Source organism: Mustela putorius, unplaced genomic scaffold (genome assembly GCF_011764305.1).
Source record: "Mustela putorius furo isolate JIRA1106 unplaced genomic scaffold, ASM1176430v1.1 tig00000592_pilon_pilon_pilon, whole genome shotgun sequence".
NCBI classification, from domain to species: Eukaryota; Metazoa; Chordata; class Mammalia; order Carnivora; family Mustelidae; genus Mustela; species Mustela putorius.
In genome coordinates, this window is record NW_025421426.1 from 7420254 (window position 1) to 7439501 (window position 19248).

General features: G+C 58.2%; 1 protein-coding gene across 4 annotated transcripts in view; it reads left to right on the forward strand.

Moving 5' to 3' along the window:
- SULF2 (sulfatase 2) overlaps nucleotides 1-19248 on the forward strand; it is a 112996-nt gene that overhangs the window by 90807 nt on the left and 2941 nt on the right. For 3 of the 4 annotated variants that reach the window (XM_004746246.3, XM_045082130.1, XM_045082129.1), the window contains exons 7-17: nucleotides 1237-1412; nucleotides 4730-4858; nucleotides 6108-6164; nucleotides 6659-6788; nucleotides 8429-8621; nucleotides 15671-15899; nucleotides 16031-16127; nucleotides 16476-16570; nucleotides 17418-17477; nucleotides 17877-18046; nucleotides 18233-18375. In XM_004746246.3, the coding sequence (XP_004746303.2) occupies nucleotides 1237-1412; nucleotides 4730-4858; nucleotides 6108-6164; nucleotides 6659-6788; nucleotides 8429-8621; nucleotides 15671-15899; nucleotides 16031-16127; nucleotides 16476-16570; nucleotides 17418-17477; nucleotides 17877-18046; nucleotides 18233-18375 (1479 nt within the window). The remainder of the gene's footprint in view (nucleotides 1-1236; nucleotides 1413-4729; nucleotides 4859-6107; nucleotides 6165-6658; nucleotides 6789-8428; nucleotides 8622-15670; nucleotides 15900-16030; nucleotides 16128-16475; nucleotides 16571-17417; nucleotides 17478-17876; nucleotides 18047-18232; nucleotides 18376-19248) is intronic. The other variant, XM_045082131.1, reaches the window with a different exon arrangement.

Sequence of the window (19248 nt, forward strand, 5' to 3'; positions counted from 1 at the left end):
GAGGCAGCTTTACTGAGATGGAATCCACATGCTGTGTCGTTCCTCAAGTGCAGAGCCCGGTGGTTTGACTGTGTCGCAGACTGTGTGACCAGCACAGTCAACTTTAGACACGCTCATTACCCCACACGGGAGCCCCGCGGCCCTCAACCATCACCCCCGGACTGCCTCACCCCGGCTCCCCAGGCAGCCGCTAACCTGCTTCGTGTCTCTGCAGACTCGCGTCTTCTGGGCACTTCCTAGAAGTGGAACCCCATGACATGTGATCTTTCGTGTCTGGCCACCTTCACTCAGCATCACGTTTCCGAGACTCATCCATGTGCTAGGTCACATCTTTCTTTTCATGGCTGAATAGTAGTCCATCATATGGATACACAATTTTTTTTAAATTTTATTTATTTATTTATGATAGAACGAGAGTAAGAGAAAGATAGCACAAGGATGGGGAGCAGTAGGCAGAGGGAGAAGCAGACTCCCTGCTGAACAGGGAGCCCGATGCGGGGCTCGATCCCAGGACCCTGGGATCCTGACCTGAGCCGAAGGCAGGCACTTAACCACTGAGTCACCCAGGTGCCCCTTAAATTTTTTATTTATCCACAGTATCTGCACCCAGCGTAGAGCCCAACACGGGCTTGAACTCATGACCCCGAGATCAGGAGTCGGACACTTAACCCACCAGTCACTCTGTGGCTATGCAGCTATTTAAAATCCATGGGGCACCTGGGTGTCTGCCTTTGGCTCAGGTCATGATCTCCCGGTCCTGGGATCGAGCCCTGCAGCGGGCTCCTTGCTCAGCGGGGAGCCTGCTTCTCTCCCTCGCCCGCCTTCCCCTAGCCCTCATTCTCTCTCTCTCAAATAAAATCTAAATAAATAAATAAATCATGTTCATTCATTCATTCATTCATTCATCCTGCCAGCAGCATTGGCGGAGTGCCAGGGCCGTGGGAATGCAGCAGAGAACATGGTGACAGACGCTCCCGCCCGCGTGGGACCCCCCCCCATTCTAATCCGGAGGCCTGGGGAGCCCCACTCACACCAAAGAGATAAAGGGGAGCCGCGCTGCCAAGAAGGGGGGGCGGGACGCGACGGCAGGCCGGGAGGCTGCAGTCATTCCAGTTACGAACACATCAGTCTCCGCAGCGAGGTGCCGCGAACACCCGAAGCCGGGAAGGGTCGGGCCCCAGGGCGCTCGGTGCCCTCAGCCCTGCCCTGCGTCCTCACCGCCTCACCGCCTTTCAGCTCTACAACATGCTGGTGGAGACGGGCGAGCTGGACAACACCTACATCGTGTACACCGCCGACCACGGCTACCACATCGGCCAGTTTGGCCTGGTGAAGGGCAAGTCCATGCCGTACGAGTTCGACATCAGGGTCCCGTTCTATGTGCGGGGCCCCAACGTGGAGGCCGGCTCGCTGTAAGTGCCTCACCCACCCCCTACCCAGGGCCCCGCCTTTCCACGGAGGCCTCCAGGCTCCACCAGCCCCCAGGAGGCTGAGAAGCAGGTGGCTCCAGCGTGTGGCCCCAAGCCACTCCCTTGGGCAACACGTGATGTGGGCAGGTGAGCCTTGGTGCCAAGTGAAACACTGATTATGTCACCTAGGTGGGTTCTGACACACTTTATAGCCCTCCGCTGGGGAAGGAGAGACCGGGGGCCGGGGGCCATTAGCACCTGTGAAAACAGACTGTGTGTGCTGGGGCGGCGGGCCAGCGAGTCGGGGAGCTGGCCTGTGTGTGCGTCGCCGCCAGCGTGTGGGAAGGCCGCCTTGACTTCTGTCTGGCCTGGGGGACCCCTGGGGCGGCTGCCGGGGAGGAACCCTGCCGCCTTAGTGCGGGGGCCATGCAGCTGGGGCAGCTCAGGCCACGGCTCAGAGGGCAATAGTCTCCCTTCCATCCAACGTCTGGGACCCTGCCAGCCCTCAGCCATCCTTCTCCTTGGGCTAAGCGTGAGCTGCCATATTGTGGCCGCAGAAATGCCACACCTGTGGCAGGGGTAGGGTAGGAAGGCAAGTGATGGCGCAGCGGCTTCCTCAGATCAACTGCACGTTGCAGAGACCAACCCAAATGGCTTTTTGAAATGCAGATAAATTGCTTTTAAGACACTTAACTTGACCTGACTTGCATCCCTTGGAAAGAATGCTTGGTGACAATTCCAGAAGGTGGGTTGTGTGGGTTCAAGGCTGGGCTGATTGCCCTCTGCCGGCCGATCTCAACAGATCCCTCCCCGCTCGGATCTCAGGGACCCATGGAAAGAGAGCAGTGATAATAGGTATACTTGTCTAGCTCCCCAGCCTGGGTCTGAGCCCTTTACAGCCACCACGTAAGCCATGAGGGCATCCCAGCAACCGTGTTGCTAACACAGATGCCACCATGACCCTGCTGGTGGGGCACAGAGAAGTAAGCCTGCCTGAGGCCATGTGGTATGTCAGGGATGGAGCTGAGCTTTTAAGCTAGGCAGCCTCTACTCCTGCCGCTCGGAACCCTTGAGCCACCACTATAAATCAAAGGAATGTGACTCACTAAAGACTGCACAGGCATTGACATCTTCGGTTTGATCAGCCTCAGAGTCTCCAATCTGGTTCATAGGACCCAAAACCATACCCCACATGGACAAGAGAAGGAAAGTGCTAATGTCAGGCTTGGGGCTCAAGGCTAGGGTTCCTTCGGTTGCAAACATAAGGCCCCCTTCCCCCACCAAAAAAAAAAGATAAAAGGAACATAGGAACTAAAGTAACTGGAAAGTCCAAGGCCACTATGGCTTCAGGCATGGCTGGATCCAGCAGTCTCACAATAACAACAGGAAGCTTCCATTTTCCATCTCTCAGCCCAGCTTCCTCTGAATCATCTTCATTCTCAGGCAGGCTTCTCTCTTCTGGTGGTAGACTCACCCTGACTTGCAGCCATCCAGTTTAGGAAACCAGACAGTGGTTCGGACAGAAGCCTCGAGGCTGACTCTCACCAGCCTGACTTGGGTCACGTGTCCATCCATCCCTGAACCAATCACAGTAGCCAGGGTGATAGAAGACCTTGAGTGAGAGACCTAATCCATGAGGCAGTGGAATCTGAGTGGGGCAGGGCAGTGTTCCCGCCAAGCAGGGTGTGGAGGCTGGGTGGGGAAAGATCTTGTCCATCCCACCTAGTTCTGGGGAGCAGGGCTGCTGGATGCCCTCAAGTCTGCTCAGCTGCCGGTTGCCAACATTCCATCTGGCGTCTGCTCCAGCTCCCTCCGCCGGACAGATTATACTGTCAGACCTTCAGGCCCCTCCACAACGCAGCCTCACCCCCTGTACCCCTCCCAGCATGCCTGGCTACCCGTCCTGTGTTCTCAAGGTGCTGGGCTGGGGGGTCGGGGTGGTCAAAGACAACTGAAATGCTAGGACCCAGGCCCTGCCCCTCAGCCCAGGGCATGGGGTCAGGGACTCCAAGCTGCCTTGATGGAGAGGGTTTCCGTGTGGCCATCGTGCACTCAGCAGGGGCCGACCTCCGCACTGGGCACTTCCCTCCAGCCCCTTACCACCACACTGGGGACACCGCCAGGCAGAAACAGGAGATGAGATGTGACAGGCATCTGGTAGAAATAAATAACAAAAGTCACTAAGCTAGCACTTATTGAGCACCTACTGTATATTCTAAGTATAAAAGTGCTAGACGAGAGCATCTGCCTTGCAGCGTGCACGGTAAACCAGAGCTAGCACTGCAGGATGTAGCAAGTGGGGGTGATGAGGCCTCAGGGCAGGGGCAGGAGCACGATGGGGGTCCACGGGAAGGGCCTTGTGGTAGCAATCTGTGCTGCATCACAAGTCGTTGCAAACTGGGGCCCAGCTTAGCCTGGCCCTCTGCTTCCGCTGCACGCAGGACTCAGCAGGGCTGGGGAGGGACCGACTTCCCCGCTCCCAAGGTTGTTCAGGTGCAAGCAGGGGACCTGAAGTCACACAGCCTGCCTCCCAGAATAGTCACCACCCATCTTCACCGGTGGTGGTGACCTAGGGCAGCTCGCTCCTTCTCCCCAACCAGGGGAGCAAGTAGACAAAGGGACAGCAGGCGAGACGAAGCATAGCCACCGTGTATCACCATCGCCTTCCCCAGATCCTGCGGGCTTGGCCCACCCTTGAGGGGAGGGACCTCACAGAGGTGTGCACACTGGAGAGCAGGGATCAAGGGGCCCCGGGCGTCCTTGGTAGTTGTTGAGCAGAGAACTCAGAGGGTAGGGGAGAGTGCTGCTCTGGCATCGAGAAAGAACATTCCAGCAGAGGGAAGAGCAAGGGCAAAGGTCCTGAGGCCAGACACCGGCCTGGCCAAGAACAGCCAGGGGCCAGCATTTGCATCAGAGGTTCAGAGACAGATGTGGGGGCCGGTCCAGGGTCGAGAGTGGCTCTTAAAGGGGGGGGGGGTGTCCTGTGATCAGACAGTTGGAGGCAGGGAGGGGCATCCCTAGCGGAAGCAACAGGTAAGTAGAGGCCCATAAATCCCGGTGCCCTGTGGTATGTGTGGAGTGCACAGCAGGTGAGGGGTGGGGAGGGCCGGGGACTCAGCTGAACGGCGGGGGGGGGAGGGGGTAGCAGGTAGGGGGGCTGCCGAAGGGAGCCTTGAGGGCTGGGATGTAGGAGAGGGACAAGCTCACAGCTTCTCTACGTTCCGGGCGTGAGTCCCTGGAGATCCAGCTGCCCTTTCTCCCCAGCAAGGCTGGGGCACCCCTGCCCAGGTGGCCGAGCCCTTCTCTGCCCCCTCCCTCAGGAATCCCCACATCGTCCTCAACATCGACCTGGCCCCCACCATCCTGGACATTGCCGGTCTGGACATCCCCTCGGACATGGATGGGAAGTCCATCCTCAAGCTGCTGGATACGGAGCGGCCAGCGAATCGGTGAGCAGGGGAGCAGGCCGGTGCTGGGGGCAAAGGGGTGCCAGGCTCCCCAAAGTGTGAACTCATGGCCGCATGGTGTGGGTCTGAGAAGGGGGTGTGTCTCCAAGAGTCTGGAGCTGGGGCTCCAGGGTCCCTGATCCCAACTCCTTCCCTGCCGTGGGAAAGAAGGAAGTTCTCGCTCTAAGTCCTCCGATCTGGATTGTCACTGAGGTGACCAGTTGAGGACACTCTCTGTGCTAAAACTGTATAAAACTGCAAATAATCACAACCACAGCAGCGAGCGCTCATTAAGCACTTCCTTGTTCTGAGTACTCCGCAGAGGACTTCCCGTGTTGATCATCACGGTGACCCCGTCGGGGAGGCATTACAGGGTCCCTTCTTACCAGGGTGAATCCGAATCCCAGGGAGGTCGAGCGACTTGCTGGGCGTCTCTCAGCAAGTGTGGAGCTGACTCCTCGGCGTTCAGACTCCAGGCTCGGCCCGCACCCCAGTCACCATGTTCTCAGGCTTTGATGCCGGCTGGTGTGATGGGCCCATATTCCTGGGTGTCCTGGAAGCAGAAAGGGGAGTGGTGACATGAACAAAAGCTAGGCAGGTAGGAAGGTGAGCGGAGTCTGGTAGGGACAGGCACACGGCAGCAACATCTGGAGGCCAGCACAGGGACTGCCCACCGGGTTCACTGCCCCAAAGTGCTGACTGTTAGGAGCTCCTGCTTGCCCCTCCTACAGCTCCGAGGTCCCCCCTATAGGGGGACCACCTCCAAGGAGCCTCCTACCTTTGACTACGAGGTTTCCTGAGCTGTACAGCTGTAAAATGGCATATTTGGGGCAGCAAAGGAGCTGGGTTGGGAGCCAGGACCCCTGGGAGCCGGGTGGAGGATGCCCGAGCTCCTATCTGGGAAACAGCAGTCAAGTGAAACTGTATGAAGTGCACACTCAGATTACTCAAACCCAACTGCAAAGGATCAAAGACGAAAATCCCCCCCAAACCTTTGACCTGAGCCATTTCTGCCCTATGGGCCTCCCAACCCCCATCTCTGGGGAAGGTGCAGCTCTGCTCCGTGGGGTGGGCGCACCCAAGCCTTCCCGGCACCCCACTGGGCCCACTCTCCCTCCCCTAAGCTGCCCCCTAGAGCCCTGGGTCTGTGCTGATTATGAACCAAGGTACATTCCTGCCTCTTGCAGAATGGCGGGGGGGATGCGTGAGGCCCCCACATTGATGAGATGTTAGAAATGTGCTGCTTTTCCAGGTTTCACTTGAAAAAGAAGATGAGGGTCTGGCGGGACTCCTTCCTGGTGGAGAGAGGGTGAGTGCCGTGCTGGAGGGGGCCCCCACTTGCCCGCCCCAGGAAGCTCCAGGCAGCCCTGCCTGTACCCGTGGTGCGGACGATCTCACTGGTGGGGACAGGAGGGAGACAGCCCCTGAGGTCCCTCACAACAGCGACTCGCTCGGATTTGTGCCCACAGCCTCCCCCCGCCCCCTGCACGAAGCCCGCTCGCTGTTCCCATGGCTGACGGAGAACTTGTGCCTGGAGACCACATGTCCCTTCAGACATGTTTTCCTGCCTACACAATGTCTTAAATGTTTCCTAATTTATTGCTAACTCATGCAGTTTGGGAGATTTCTCATAAAATTCCCATTTCCTAAGCCTCTTAACAATCAGAAGATGTGGCCGGCGGGACCCAGGTCCTCCGGCGATGGTGCCCGGGGCAGCACAGGGCTGCTCCGTAGTAGGGGGTGGGGAGGGGCCCTCCTCCAGAGCCTGGAGGACAGCAGTCTGTCCCCCTCCCCGCCCCACAGCAAACTGTTGCACAAGAGGGACAATGACAAGGTGGACGCTCAGGAGGAAAACTTCCTGCCCAAATACCAGCGGGTGAAGGACCTGTGCCAGCGCGCCGAGTACCAGACGGCCTGTGAGCAGCTGGGACAGGTGAGGAAGTGTGGCCGCTGCCCGGCGGCCTCCTGTCCTCCCTCCCCTCCCCGGGCTGTCCCCTCCCCGCGGCTGCCCCTCGGCCTGGCAGTCTGCAGACCCAGCCGGCCAGGGAACTCCGATGGTGGGGGCCAGCCGGCCAGGGCACGCGGGGTGACACTGGACGAGGCTCAGAAAGGGATTCCTTCCTCAGCTCCCTTTCAATCATGATCCCATCAGAGAAGCGCCCTGGGGGTGAGGGGGGCACATGGGGCTTCAGCCCCTCTGTAGCCCCCCCAACCCCCTTCCCCGGGGAGGTGGTAGCCCCCATGCGGTGTTCGCAGCCTCAGATACCCCGGTAGTTCCATTGAATTCACTTTAAGGAGCCTCTTCATGCTGGCTTTCCAGTCAGAGGAGAAATAGGAAGCTGCCTTTTTAAATAAAAAAGGATTTTAAAAAGTGAGCTGATTTCGAGAGAAGTGTTAAGAAAATTACAGCCGCGTAGTATTTGGAGAGAGCAGGTGGAGTCTGCCTTGGCTTCTCTGAGGTGGGCTCTGGGGAGGGGGTCTGGGGAGGGCAAGGCAGGGCCAAAGAGCCAGGAAAGCAGGCAGGGGGGCCCCGTCCACGGGGTGCCCGCAGGCATCCCCCTGAAGTAACTCGGGCCTCACCCCTACGTGTGAGTAAAGCCAGGCCTTCCTGTCCCGCTTCTCACTACAAGCCCGTGGCTTCCCAGGCCCAGGCGCGGGATGGATGGGTTTCTCGCCGGTTCCCTGCGAGCAGCTCCGTCCTGTCACCAGACTCAGCATTAGGACCGGCCCATCGGCGGGACCGGGTCCTCACCCCCATTTGTTCATAAGCTCCCAGCCCCCAGACCATAAGACCCCCTCCCGCTGCGTGGAGGACTTCATGTTGGGGAAGAAGCCGGTCTGTGCCTGTGGACAAGAGCTTTGGGTTACACTGCTCGCTTCCTTGCAGAGCCCGGTTCCTGGCCCTGGAGCTATGTCCCTGAATGTCCCCAACAGAAAGCCTTGCCCTCCTGGGGCTGCATGCTGGGGCGATCGGGGGGAGTGGTGCTGATTTCAGTTCCGAGCTACCGAGAGTGAGCTGCTGGGCCAGGGGCCTTTGTCCCCCTAGATTGTTCCGATCCCCCTGTTGGCACCTTTCTCCCCACCCAGACCGGGGCTCAGGCAGGCCCCAGGGTAGCCCAAGGGCAGACATCAGCATCTTCAAAACATTATCAGAGTCTGTTCTGCACCCCAAAAGAAAAGAGTCCTAGAGGTAGAGATCGGGCTGACCCGCTGGGGAGGCATCAGTCTCTAGCCCCTCAGCTATAGCTCTGGCGCCTCCAGGACTCCAGTCCCAATGGTCACCCAGGGGCAGGGCACAGTCATGGCTCTGCCGACCAAGCCACCCGTCCCCCTCATCCCCCTCATCCCCCCCAGGCCGTACCCCTCAGGGTATGAGGGATGCTGTGAGCCCCGCCCCCACTCCGAGCCCCGCCCCCCACCCGCCCTTCTGTGCTCCTCCCACCGCGGACGTGCATCCGTCTGTCCGAGAGCCGGTGTCCACCCTGTGAGGGCCAGGAGGAGGGGGCCGGCTCAGGCCGGGATGGGGACAGAGAGGGGAGGCCCGGGAGCCTGAGGGCCGGCTGTGTCTTGCAGAAGTGGCAGTGTGTGGAGGACGCGTCCGGGAAGCTGAAGCTGCACAAGTGCAAGGGCCCCGCGCGGCTGGGGGGCGGGGCGCTCTCCAACCTGGTGCCCAAGTACTACGCGCCGGGCGGCGAGGCGTGTGCCTGCGACGTTAGTGACTACAAGCTCAGCCTGGCCGGTCGCCGGAAGAAGCTCTTCAAGAAGAGTGAGTGCGGGGGCTTGGGCAGGATGGGGCAGGAGGGGCACGGTCCTCCGTAGCCCCCCAGACGTGCGTCGCTGGCGTCAGGTGATGTTCTGGGAGCGGGGACACAGCCACGGGCCCCAGGCAGCCATGAAGCGGGAAGAGAATGTGCGAGGGCACTGAGCGCTGCACCCGGCAGCAGCTAAAGAGGCCAAGGAGAGGGGTCGGGGTCCACCACGCAGGGGCCTCACAGAGCACCCCACGGCCCCTTACTCTGAGATGAGAAGTCAATGGACAGTTTTGAGCAGAGAAGCCAAGGACAGATTGGTGTTTTCAGGGGATCCTCCAGCAGTCACTTGGCTGGACTGTGAGGGGCAGGAACAGAAGCAGGAGGCCTGTGGGGAGGCCAACTGGGTGGCCTCCAGGAGACCTGGTGAAGAGCCTTGGTGCTTGGCCCAGGCAGGCACGTGCAAGAAGAGGTCGGGCTCTAGAAGGGCCTGGAAGGGAAAACCATCTGATGGTCGCTTCTCATTATTTGCCGATTGTCTTCCTAGCAGCGATTGACCTGTAGCCCCCAAATCAGTAGTCAAGGTGCTTTCTCGGTCATTCAAGGTACGTGCGGAGTGGCAGAAATTTCTGACTCAGGCAACACGCTCGCTCCCAGCTGAGCTCGGACGAGGCAGCGTCTGACGTGCTTTCCAGCTGCAGCTCTAGTACTGTGTGAGAGCATCTTTTGTGCTTTTGCCCAATGAGGTCACTGCTCGGCCTGGTACTGAGGTGTTATGTGGTGTCCCCAAACACAGGAAGGCTGAGATGTGCCCTACGGAGGAGGCACGTGGGTTAGATAGGCTTTCCGCAGGCATGAGACTCAGTGCTGTCGGCCAGGAGCTCGGTGTTAAAGGATCAACGGTATCTATTAAATGAGGTGTTTTCAAACAGAAACACACAGAGAACACGTTTCTGTATTGATAGTTGACAAACATGCTATGACCAGAGGCTCACAGGAACTGAGCCCCACATTTCCCCTAGGAGCAGTGGTACAGTGTCAGCTAACCCAGTGTTCAGGGGACTTTATAGAACATAATGACCTCAAATAACGAGAATCAGCCGTACTTTGGATAAGTGGGACCGAGCCTCCATCCCAGTGAGGAGCCGTCCAAGACGTCATGGCTCACTCCCCACAGGGGCTGAGGAAGGACAGACAGACAGCCAGCGGACAGGGAAAGCAGACTTAAAGTCCCCTAGATCTGACCGCAAAACTCCTGTCACCCTGGGGAAGTCCTGGCCCCATTCCAAGGTTCAGCTCCACCTGGAAAGAATGTACCTGTGCCTGGAACATGCTTAGAGACCCCTGGGGGCCAGGCCTCTGTCCCAGTGAGACCCAGTCTGCGAGCCAGAAGCCTCCCCTCCAGACCCGGGCAGTTGCCCATGCTGTCCACGTGTCAGGCCCCCGGACCCAAGGACAACCAAAGCCTACTTAGAGACTTTAGCCCCAGGTGTTTTCATTCTTAATAGTGGTAAAATAGACGTAACATAAAGTTTACTATTCTAACTACTTTTTTAAATTTTTTAAAAATATTTTATTCATTTGAGCCCCAGAGTGAGAGGAACAAGCAGAAGGTTAGAGGGAGGGGGAGAAGCAGCACAACGTGGGGGCTCAATCCCAGGACGCTGAGATCATGGCCCAAGCTGAAGGCAGATGCTTAACCGTCCAAGCCATCCAGGTGCCCCTAATTTTTTTTTTTTTAAGATTTATTTATTTGAGAGAGAGAGAGAAAGAGAGCCTGAGTGGGGCCGAGGGAGAGGGAGAGGGTCTCAAGCAGACTCCGGGCTGACCACAGAGCCCAGTGTGGGGCCCAGGCCCACAACCCTAAGATCACAACCTGAGCTGAAACCAAGAGTCAGACACTGAACCGACCATGCCGCCCCGGGCACCCCTCTAACTATTTTCAAGTGCAAGGTCAGGGGCATTAAGCATCTTCAAGTGGTTGCACGGCCATCACCGCCATCCATCCCCAGAACTCTCCTCATCTTGCAAAACTGAAACTGTCCCCATCCCCTTCCTCCCCCGGCCCCGGCCACCAGCCTTGTATTGCCGTCTCCGGGCATCTGAGTGCTGTGTGGACCCGAGTAAGTGTGCAGTGCGTGTCCTCGTGGGGCGGGCTTACCTCACTCAGCATGACATCCTCAAGGGTCATCTGTGGTGTGGCCCAGGTCAGAGTCCCCTCCGCAGCACCCCGGCTCCTGCTGCCTCTGATAGTGCTTCCGAGGGCGTCCCCCATTATATGGCCTCACGAGCCCATTAGTCACCGCCAAGCTCATCTTCTTTAGCCAGCTCAGAGCCGGGCTTCCAGATTGAATCCCACAGCTGACATCTTGCTTTAGCACACGGCGCGGTGCCTGATCTTTGAATGGCACCAGAAGCTGTGACTCGGTTAAGATCCCCGCCCCCCACTAATACTCAGAGGAGAGAAAAAGCACCAACATAACCAGGACCCCAGTGCGCCCAAGCACCCATGGGAGTTCAGTGTAACCAAGGTCCCGTCTTAGACACACCTCGCGGCAACACGGGAACTAAGGCGGGGGACCCTCCTTAGGACGCACAGGAAAGCCCAGTTACACAGCGGAACTGGGGGCCCAGGCCCCATCCGCTGGCCCCGCGTTCATCCCCCTGCAAGTGCCTCCCGCCCCTTTCTGAGCAGCTGGCCCCAAGCAGGGCTTCTCAGCCCCTCCACAGCGCCCCCACCCCGCACCCAGGGGACGCTTGGCCCTGTGGAGCCATCTCTCCCTGTCACAGCCGTGTGATGGGGGCTGCTCCTGGCCTTGGGTGGGATAGGGCCGGGGGTACTTGCAAACATCCCACAAGGCACAAGACAATCTCCCACAACAAAGGATTGTTGGGCCCCCAAATGTCACCAATTTGGAGGTTGAGAAGCCTCAGTTCAGAGCAACTCAGACCCCAGCCCGCCATGATCCAGCTGGGGCACGAGCTGTGGCAGGAGGAAGCCAGGCAGGGCCGGCCAGCCCAGCATGGGGCGACGGGTGCCCCCAGCCACCGTATACTCACTTGGGCTCCCAACAAACCCGCAGCCCTACTGGGCACCAAATGCTGAGGTTCCAAAGTTGAACGAGAGAGATGCAGATCAGGCCCCATGGGTGAGACAAGGTGTAAGCAAGTTAACGGAGTGGCAAGATGCCAGAAGAGGGGACACAGAGGCCCTGGGGGTCCCAGCCCCAGAGAGCGGGCTTCAGGACCCAGGGTTTTCCAGGCCTGGGGGATAGATGGGCCCCACTGGGGACCTCGGACAAGGCTGTCCCAGCTGCCGAGTGCCCTCCAACCACAGGGTGGCTGCTTGATACCAGCTTCCAGGGGCTACAGAAGTTACCAGCTCTGTTCATGTTGTCCTGCAAAGAGCCCTGCAGGGCAGGGACCGTCGTGAGGACACAGCTGCTCGAGTTAACCAAATTGTCCGGGGTCACACGTTTGCTCAGGATTTGCATCCGAGCAGTCAGATTCCAGAGCCCACGCTCTTGGCCACGGGGTTATGAAGCCCTTCCATTCCCAGGACGCAGGTTGGTGGGGGCGCCTCTGGGACCCCAGAAACAAAGCCCACAAAGGTGACCAGGAGAGCGAGGAGTGTGGCTTCACGTCCAGGCAAAGGTTCACGTGGGAGCCAGCAGCCTCATCTGTAAAGGAGCAGAGAGTAAATCTTTGAGGCTTTGCAGGCTGAACAGTCTCTCGACTTCTCCATATTGTCACTGGAGCGAGGAAAGAGCCGTGGCCTCAGTAGCTTCCTTACAAAACCAGACAGAGGCCTAGACTCGGCCGTTAGGCTAGAGCTTGGGGACCTCTGGGTGCATGGCTGGAGCGTGGAGGTGGGAAAATCGAAGCCACCAACTCCTGAGCAAGCAAGACAACAGGGGCAGCAGGAACCTGGCGGGTCTACTTCACGGCCCTCGTGGGCATGTATGACCCAGAGGTTCACACTGTGTGTATCAGGGGCCCGGGGACTGGACTCAGGAAGGAAAAAGCCAAGGGGAGAGCTGGCCCAAGGTTTTGCTAAGAGATGCCTCTCCTGGGCCTTGGCCCCCAGATTCTTTGGCCTGTGTGACTCTGATAGAAGGAATCTGGGAACTGAAAGATACAAACATCTGCCCCAGAAGTAGGGGCATCTAGAGCAGATTCTGCTGCCCAGGGACATTCTGCAACCCCCTCCCCCCCACCCTCGGGGAGTCCTATCCATGGGCCTCGGGCGCCATCTGGTGGCCACTGGGAGCCCAGCAGAAAGGTGGGCCGACGGGGGCTCTAGGCCCTTCTCCAGAAAGATGCACCAGACCAGCAGGGTTACAGACTTGTTGCACAGCAGGGCCAGACCTGAGTGAAGGGGGCAGAGCTTTAAGACAGAAGGGAGGGCTGGGGACTGTGGCCAAGAGGAGAACGGACCACCTGTCTAAAGGAGTGGGGTCAGCCCCTGCCCAGGCGTGGCAGGTGCCTCTTTGGTTCTGTCCTCCGAAGCTGGAAATCTGCTACATGACCACCTATTCCCACCTTTCCCAAATGTTACCAACTTGATCCAAGTTGGTTTTTAATATATAGAAGATCTGCAAGAAATGTGGGCTCTGACTTTAGCCTGCGTGCCCTTGGCTTTCAGTAGTGGACATAGAGCCTGGAAAAAAATGCCTCTGAGCCCTGTCTCCCAGGGGCCCAGCCCCGGGGAGAACATCCAGCTCCGGGCTGGCCAATCAGATGGAGAAGCTCAAAGACCCTCCAGCAAGCCGCTCCCTTTCCTTTCCAGGAGAATGTGCTACCCAGCTTTGTTCCTTTCCAGTTTAAATTAATGTGGGTTTTTGGTGACTTTGTTTCTTATTGAGGTGTAACGGACATGTTAGTCTTGGGTGTGCAACATAGTGTTATAATACTTGCAGACTTTGCAAAATGATCACAGTGGGTAGTTAAGATCCATCTCCATGCAGTGACAAAAATGCATTTATTGTAAAAATGTTAAAAGGTCTCTCTTAGAAATGTTCAAATACACAGTACGGTCCTACCAACTAGAGTCACCGTCCCATACACGGCATCCCCAGGACTTGGTCATTCTATAACTAGAAGTACCTTTTGAGCCCCTTCACTCATTTCGCCCATTCCTGCCCCCAGAACCTCTGGCAGCCACCAGTCTGTTCTCTGTATCTATGAGCTTGGTGGGGGGGGGGTTATTTTTAGATTCCACGTGTAAGTAAAATCAGATGGTGTTTTTCTCTGTCTGACTTGTTTCACTTCGCATTATATATCCGCTGGTCCATCCATGTTGGTCTTTTGGGTTTTGGTTTTTAAGATTTTATTTACATAGTTATTTAAGAGAGAGAGAGAGCGCACAAGCAGGACAAGAGGGACAAGCAGACTCCCAGCTGAGCAGGGAGCCCAACCAGGGGCTCAATCCCAGGACCCTGAGACCATGACCTGAGCCAAAGGCAGAGGCTTAACCCATTGAGCCACCCAGGCGCCCCTTCTTATTGTCCCTTTGATGACAATCATTCTAACAGGTGTGAGGCGGTAGCTCACGGAGGTTTTGCTGCACGTTTCCCGGGTGATGAGCAGTGCCGACCACCTTTTCTTTTTTCTTTTTTTTTAAGATTTTATTTATTTATTTGAGAGAGACAGTGAGAGAGAACATGAGCGAGGAAGTCAGCAGGAGAAGCAGACTCCCCATGGAGCTGGGAGCCCGATGTGGGACTCGATCCCGGGACTCCAGGACCATGACCTGAGCTGAAGGCAGTCGTCCAACCAACTGAGCCACCCAGGCGCCCCCGACCACCATTTCATGTACCTTTTGGCCATCTGGATATCTTCTTTAGAAAAATGTCTATTCAGAGTCTCTGCCCATTTTTAAATCAGATTGTTTGGGTTTTTGCTGTTGAGTTGTGTGAGTTTTTATCTGTTTTGGATATTAACCTCATCCTGATCGGTTTTTTATCATCAATGGGTGCTGAATTTTGTCTGCTTGTCCTGCATCCACTGAGATGATCCCACGATTTTTATCCCTCGTTTTGTTAAACGTGGTGTATCACACGGCTTGACTGGCAGACGGCGGGCCATCCTCTTCAGTCCTGGAATAAATCCCACTTTATTGTGCTGTTTGATCCTTTTACTGTATTACTGAATTCGGTTTGCTGATACTTTTACTGAGGGGTGTTGCCGTTACATTCATGAGGGAAACTGGCCTATAATCTTCTTTTCTGGTGGCGTCCTTGTCTGGTTTTGATATCACAGTCATGCTGACCTATGAAATGAGTTTGGAAATGTTGTTTCTTAGAAGAGTTTGAGAAGGACTGGTATTAATTCTTCTTTAAACGTTTGGTAGAATTCACCAGTGAAACCATCTGGTCCTGGACTTCGGTTTATTGGGAAGTTTCTGATTACCGATTTAATCTCCTTACTTAATGATTTTATATCCACGTTCCGTTTTTTTCGCTTTTTCTTTTTTTATTGATGTGAAATTCAGGCACCATAAAATTTACCATTTCTATCATTTTAAAGTCTACGATTCAGAAGTATGTATTACATTCACAGTGTAGTGCACCTACCACCTCTACTTCCAGAACCTTCCATCACCCCAAAAGGGAACCCCATCACTGTCTCTCCATCCCATGGCAACCATGTTTTTGGTTTCTTTACCTCCTCTGGACGTTCTGAACAAATAGACCCGTACAGCACGGGATCTCTGGTGTCTGGCTGCGTTCACAGAGCATCACGAGGTGGACACCCACCCACATGGTAGCGTGCATCATGGCCTCGGTCCTCTGTGGCTGGACATTCCATCACATGGATGGACCACGTGTGTCCACGCGTAGCTCTTTCCAGGGATCATCTCAAGCCACTCTCTCCTTAGCTCTGCACCTTGCGTTTTCCCAATTGAATCACTGTGTGGCCCTTCCCACTGGGGTCCATCCGGGTCCTGCTTCCCGGGGGGGTAGGTCTCATGAGCCCTCGAGTCTCGGGATCAGTAGTCCGCTGCCCGGAGAGCCCAGCCGGCCCGGCCAGCCCCACTAACCCAGCCACCCGCCGATGCCCACAGAGTACAAGACCAGCTATGCCCGGAACCGCTCCATCCGCTCGGTGGCCGTAGAGGAGGATGGTGGGGCGCACCGCACAGGCCTGGACGACACATCCCAGCCCCGCAACCTTAGCAAGCGGCACTGGCCAGGGGCCCCTGAGGACCCAGATGACAAAGATGGCGGAGACTTCAGTGGCACTGGAGGCCTTCCGGACTACTCAGCCCCCAACCCCATTAAAGTGACACACCGGTGAGCATCCCGGAGGAGGGCAGGCGTGTAGGGGGCAGCTGGGGCCTTGCGGGGGGAGCACTCACATCTCGGGCCCCCGGCTGGGCTCCATCAGCCCCTCGGAGGCACATGTGGCCCCTTTTCCCGAGCAGGTGCTACATCCTCGAGAATGACACGGTCCAGTGCGACCTGGACCTGTACAAGTCCCTGCAGGCCTGGAAAGATCACAAGCTGCACATCGACCACGAGGTGAGGGGTTCTGGGCCGGGAGCACCCCCACACACACCCCGAGTTCGGCAGGGCCACCAGCCTTACTAGGAGGGCAGCGAGGCCTCCCCGGAATCCTCGGACCTCAGACAGGCCGCTTCCAGGCCACGGGGGAGGACAGTGTGGTCCGGGACTGACCCTGGGGGAGACGAGACCTCGGTGGGCTCAGCTGGTCCTCAGGAGCCTGGCCACTTCGCCAGGGGGAACCCAGGGCCCCTCAGCAGCCGCAGATACAGGCAAGGGCCAGGCCCCCAGCCCCCAGCCATCCCTTCTTCCCCACACTCCCCACTCCCAGAGTTTCATAGCCGCCTCGCCTGTTCTCTGCCTCAGATCGAAACTCTGCAGAACAAAATTAAGAACCTGCGGGAAGTCCGAGGTCACCTGAAGAAAAAGCGTCCTGAGGAATGTGATTGTCCCAAAATCAGGTGAGGAGGCAGCAAGGACCAGCCAGGACAGCCCGGAAAGGCCCCTGGTGCTCCTGCGGGACACCGCTAGGGACACAACCTCTGCTCCGGGACTCCTTTCATTATCTGTACAGCCCTAGCTTCTCGCTCAGAGGGAGACCAGAAACCCATAGGAACTCACATGCCCGTTGTCTGTGCTGGGCACAGACCGCCGCCCCCCAGGAACCAGCCAGATGCCCCACTTCTGCACTGCGCATGGGGGCAGGCTCTAGCCATGGGGGGGCTGGTTCCCAGGCGGGGAGGGTCCCTTGCTCCCTGCCCTTCCAGGAACAGCCCACGTGGCCCAAGGTCCATGTCACCAGCTCAGCGAACTGTGGCCTGGGGCTCACCATCCAGCCAAATTTCTGTGATGCCGGCACTGGGTCAGGTCTATGCCATCCAGCACGGCAGCCAGCAACCCCACGTGGCTCTCATGCTCTTGAAATGCGGCTGGGGTGACGGGGGAACTGAACTTGTGGTTTGATGTAAATGGAAACAGCCACAGGTGGCCCCTGGGTGGCCATGGGTCCTTCTCAGAAGGGGCTGGCCCCGAGCCCGCATGCGGTGGCCAGGGCTCTGGCGGCCCCCAACACGGAGGTGCCCGCCCACCTTCCAGTCCTACTGACTTAACCCCACCCAGGAGCCCCCAGCTCACCTCCAGAGGACGCAGCCAGCCAGCCAGGGAGCTGCCTTCCTGGGGATGGTTTCCACCCCAGCACTGCCCCAGAGAGCGAGCCGGGGGTCCCAGGGAACCGTAGTTAGCACGACCCCCCTCCCCAAGAGCTGCCCGGTAAGCAGCTTCTGATCCGCGAGGCGGGCTCTGTTACAGTTACCACACCCAGCACAAAGGCCGCCTCAAGCACAAGGGCTCCAGCCTGCACCCTTTCAGGTAAGGGCAGTTGAAGGCTCAGGGGACCTAAGGCAAACACGAGAAGGAAAGAGGTCTGGACCCTTCCCTGGGAGGTAGGCCTTGAAAGGGTGGGACTCCCTGAGCGGCTCTCCGGCGCCCCCCCGTGGCTGGAGGGGTTGCTGCTGCCCCACCAAGCAGGGCGGGGCTGAGTCTGGCCGCTGGGGGGAGTCGGCTGCGGGGGCAGCAGACTGGACCTGGCCGTCCCCCTCCCCCCCACCCCCCCAGCCCCCTGGCGTCAGACCAGCAGTGGGTCTTGGCCAGCGGTCCTTCGCCTGGGGGACCTCCCACGGCAGGGCGCCCGGCGACAGGCAGGACCCCGAGGAGGCTGCAGGTGGGGACCGGGGGAGGTGTGAGGGGTGTGGCCGTGTGTGCCCCTAGGAAAGGCCTACAGGAGAAGGACAAGGTGTGGCTGCTGCGGGAGCAGAAGCGGAAGAAGAAACTTCGCAAGCTGCTCAAGCGCCTGCAGAACAACGACACGTGCAGCATGCCGGGCCTCACGTGCTTCACCCACGACAACCAGCACTGGCAGACGGCGCCCCTCTGGACACGTGAGCCAGCGGGCAGGCGCGGTCTGGAGGGCTGCTCCGGGGCTGCACGGGACCCCCCTCCCCCACCGCTGGGCCCCCAGCTCAGGGCCGCAGGGTTCCCAAGCCCTGGGGGGCAGAAGGGGGCTCAGGGCCCCAGACGGGAACCCCCGTGGGCCACTCACAGGGCGCACCCCCTTCCCTTGGCAGTGGGGCCCTTCTGCGCCTGCACCAGCGCCAACAACAACACCTACTGGTGCATGAGGACCATCAACGAGACCCACAACTTCCTCTTCTGCGAATTTGCCACGGGCTTCCTGGAGTACTTTGATCTCAACACGGACCCCTACCAGGTACACGCAAGCAACCCAGGCTGGAGAAGTGGGGACGGGGCCCCGTGAGCAAGTGACAGCACAACTTCCAAGCCCAGGCTTCCTCCTGAGCCCCTAAGGCAGGAGGGACCCGTGCGCCCTCGGCCCCCCTGTGCCGCCATCCTCCAGCACCTGGAGTCTGGATCTCACACCACCTGTCCCTCTAACTTAGGCACCCACAGGCTTTAAAGCTAAGTGTGGAGGCTTCTAGAACTGGAGGGCTTTGGGGGTCCCTAGGATCAGACCAAACCCTGCACACTCCAGGGTCTACGGGGAGATGCCAGCCATAGGCAGTAGTCATGACATGCCGAGCACTAGCCCAGGTGTGTGCGAGGACAACCATCGGAACAAACACCTGCCCAGGGGCCCAGAACGTGTAAGACAGACAGGAGCCCCAGTCTCTAGTGAGCGGCCTGCATGTGTCCCTTCTGAAACGGCCGGTCCCCACGGAGCTCTTCACGCTGGAGCTTCCCAGCACCCTGGCCTTGGTTCCGTCCGACTTCTGGGTCTCGAGAAAAGCCTGCAGTCGTTTTGTAGGAAACCTGGTTTTTAAATGCCAGCGGCTCCCCAGTCTTGGTCTTCAGCTGCCACATAGGCTGCCTTAGGCCATCCTCATCCTTTACACCAGGGGGTGGCAGAGCACACAGCTTTGTCACCAGCAGCTCCCAGAGGAGGCAAGAACCCGGGTCCCTGAGCCGCCCCTTCCCCGAGTGGCAGCTTTGTGGTCAGGAGGTGCCGAGGGGCTCTGGGGGACGGTCCAGAGCTGCAGGGCAGAGCGGCCGCCGAGGCGCTGGAGCCACTGGACGGGAAAGGGAGGCATCTGGGTCCAGTCTGTCCTGCAGGAGAGAACGTGGC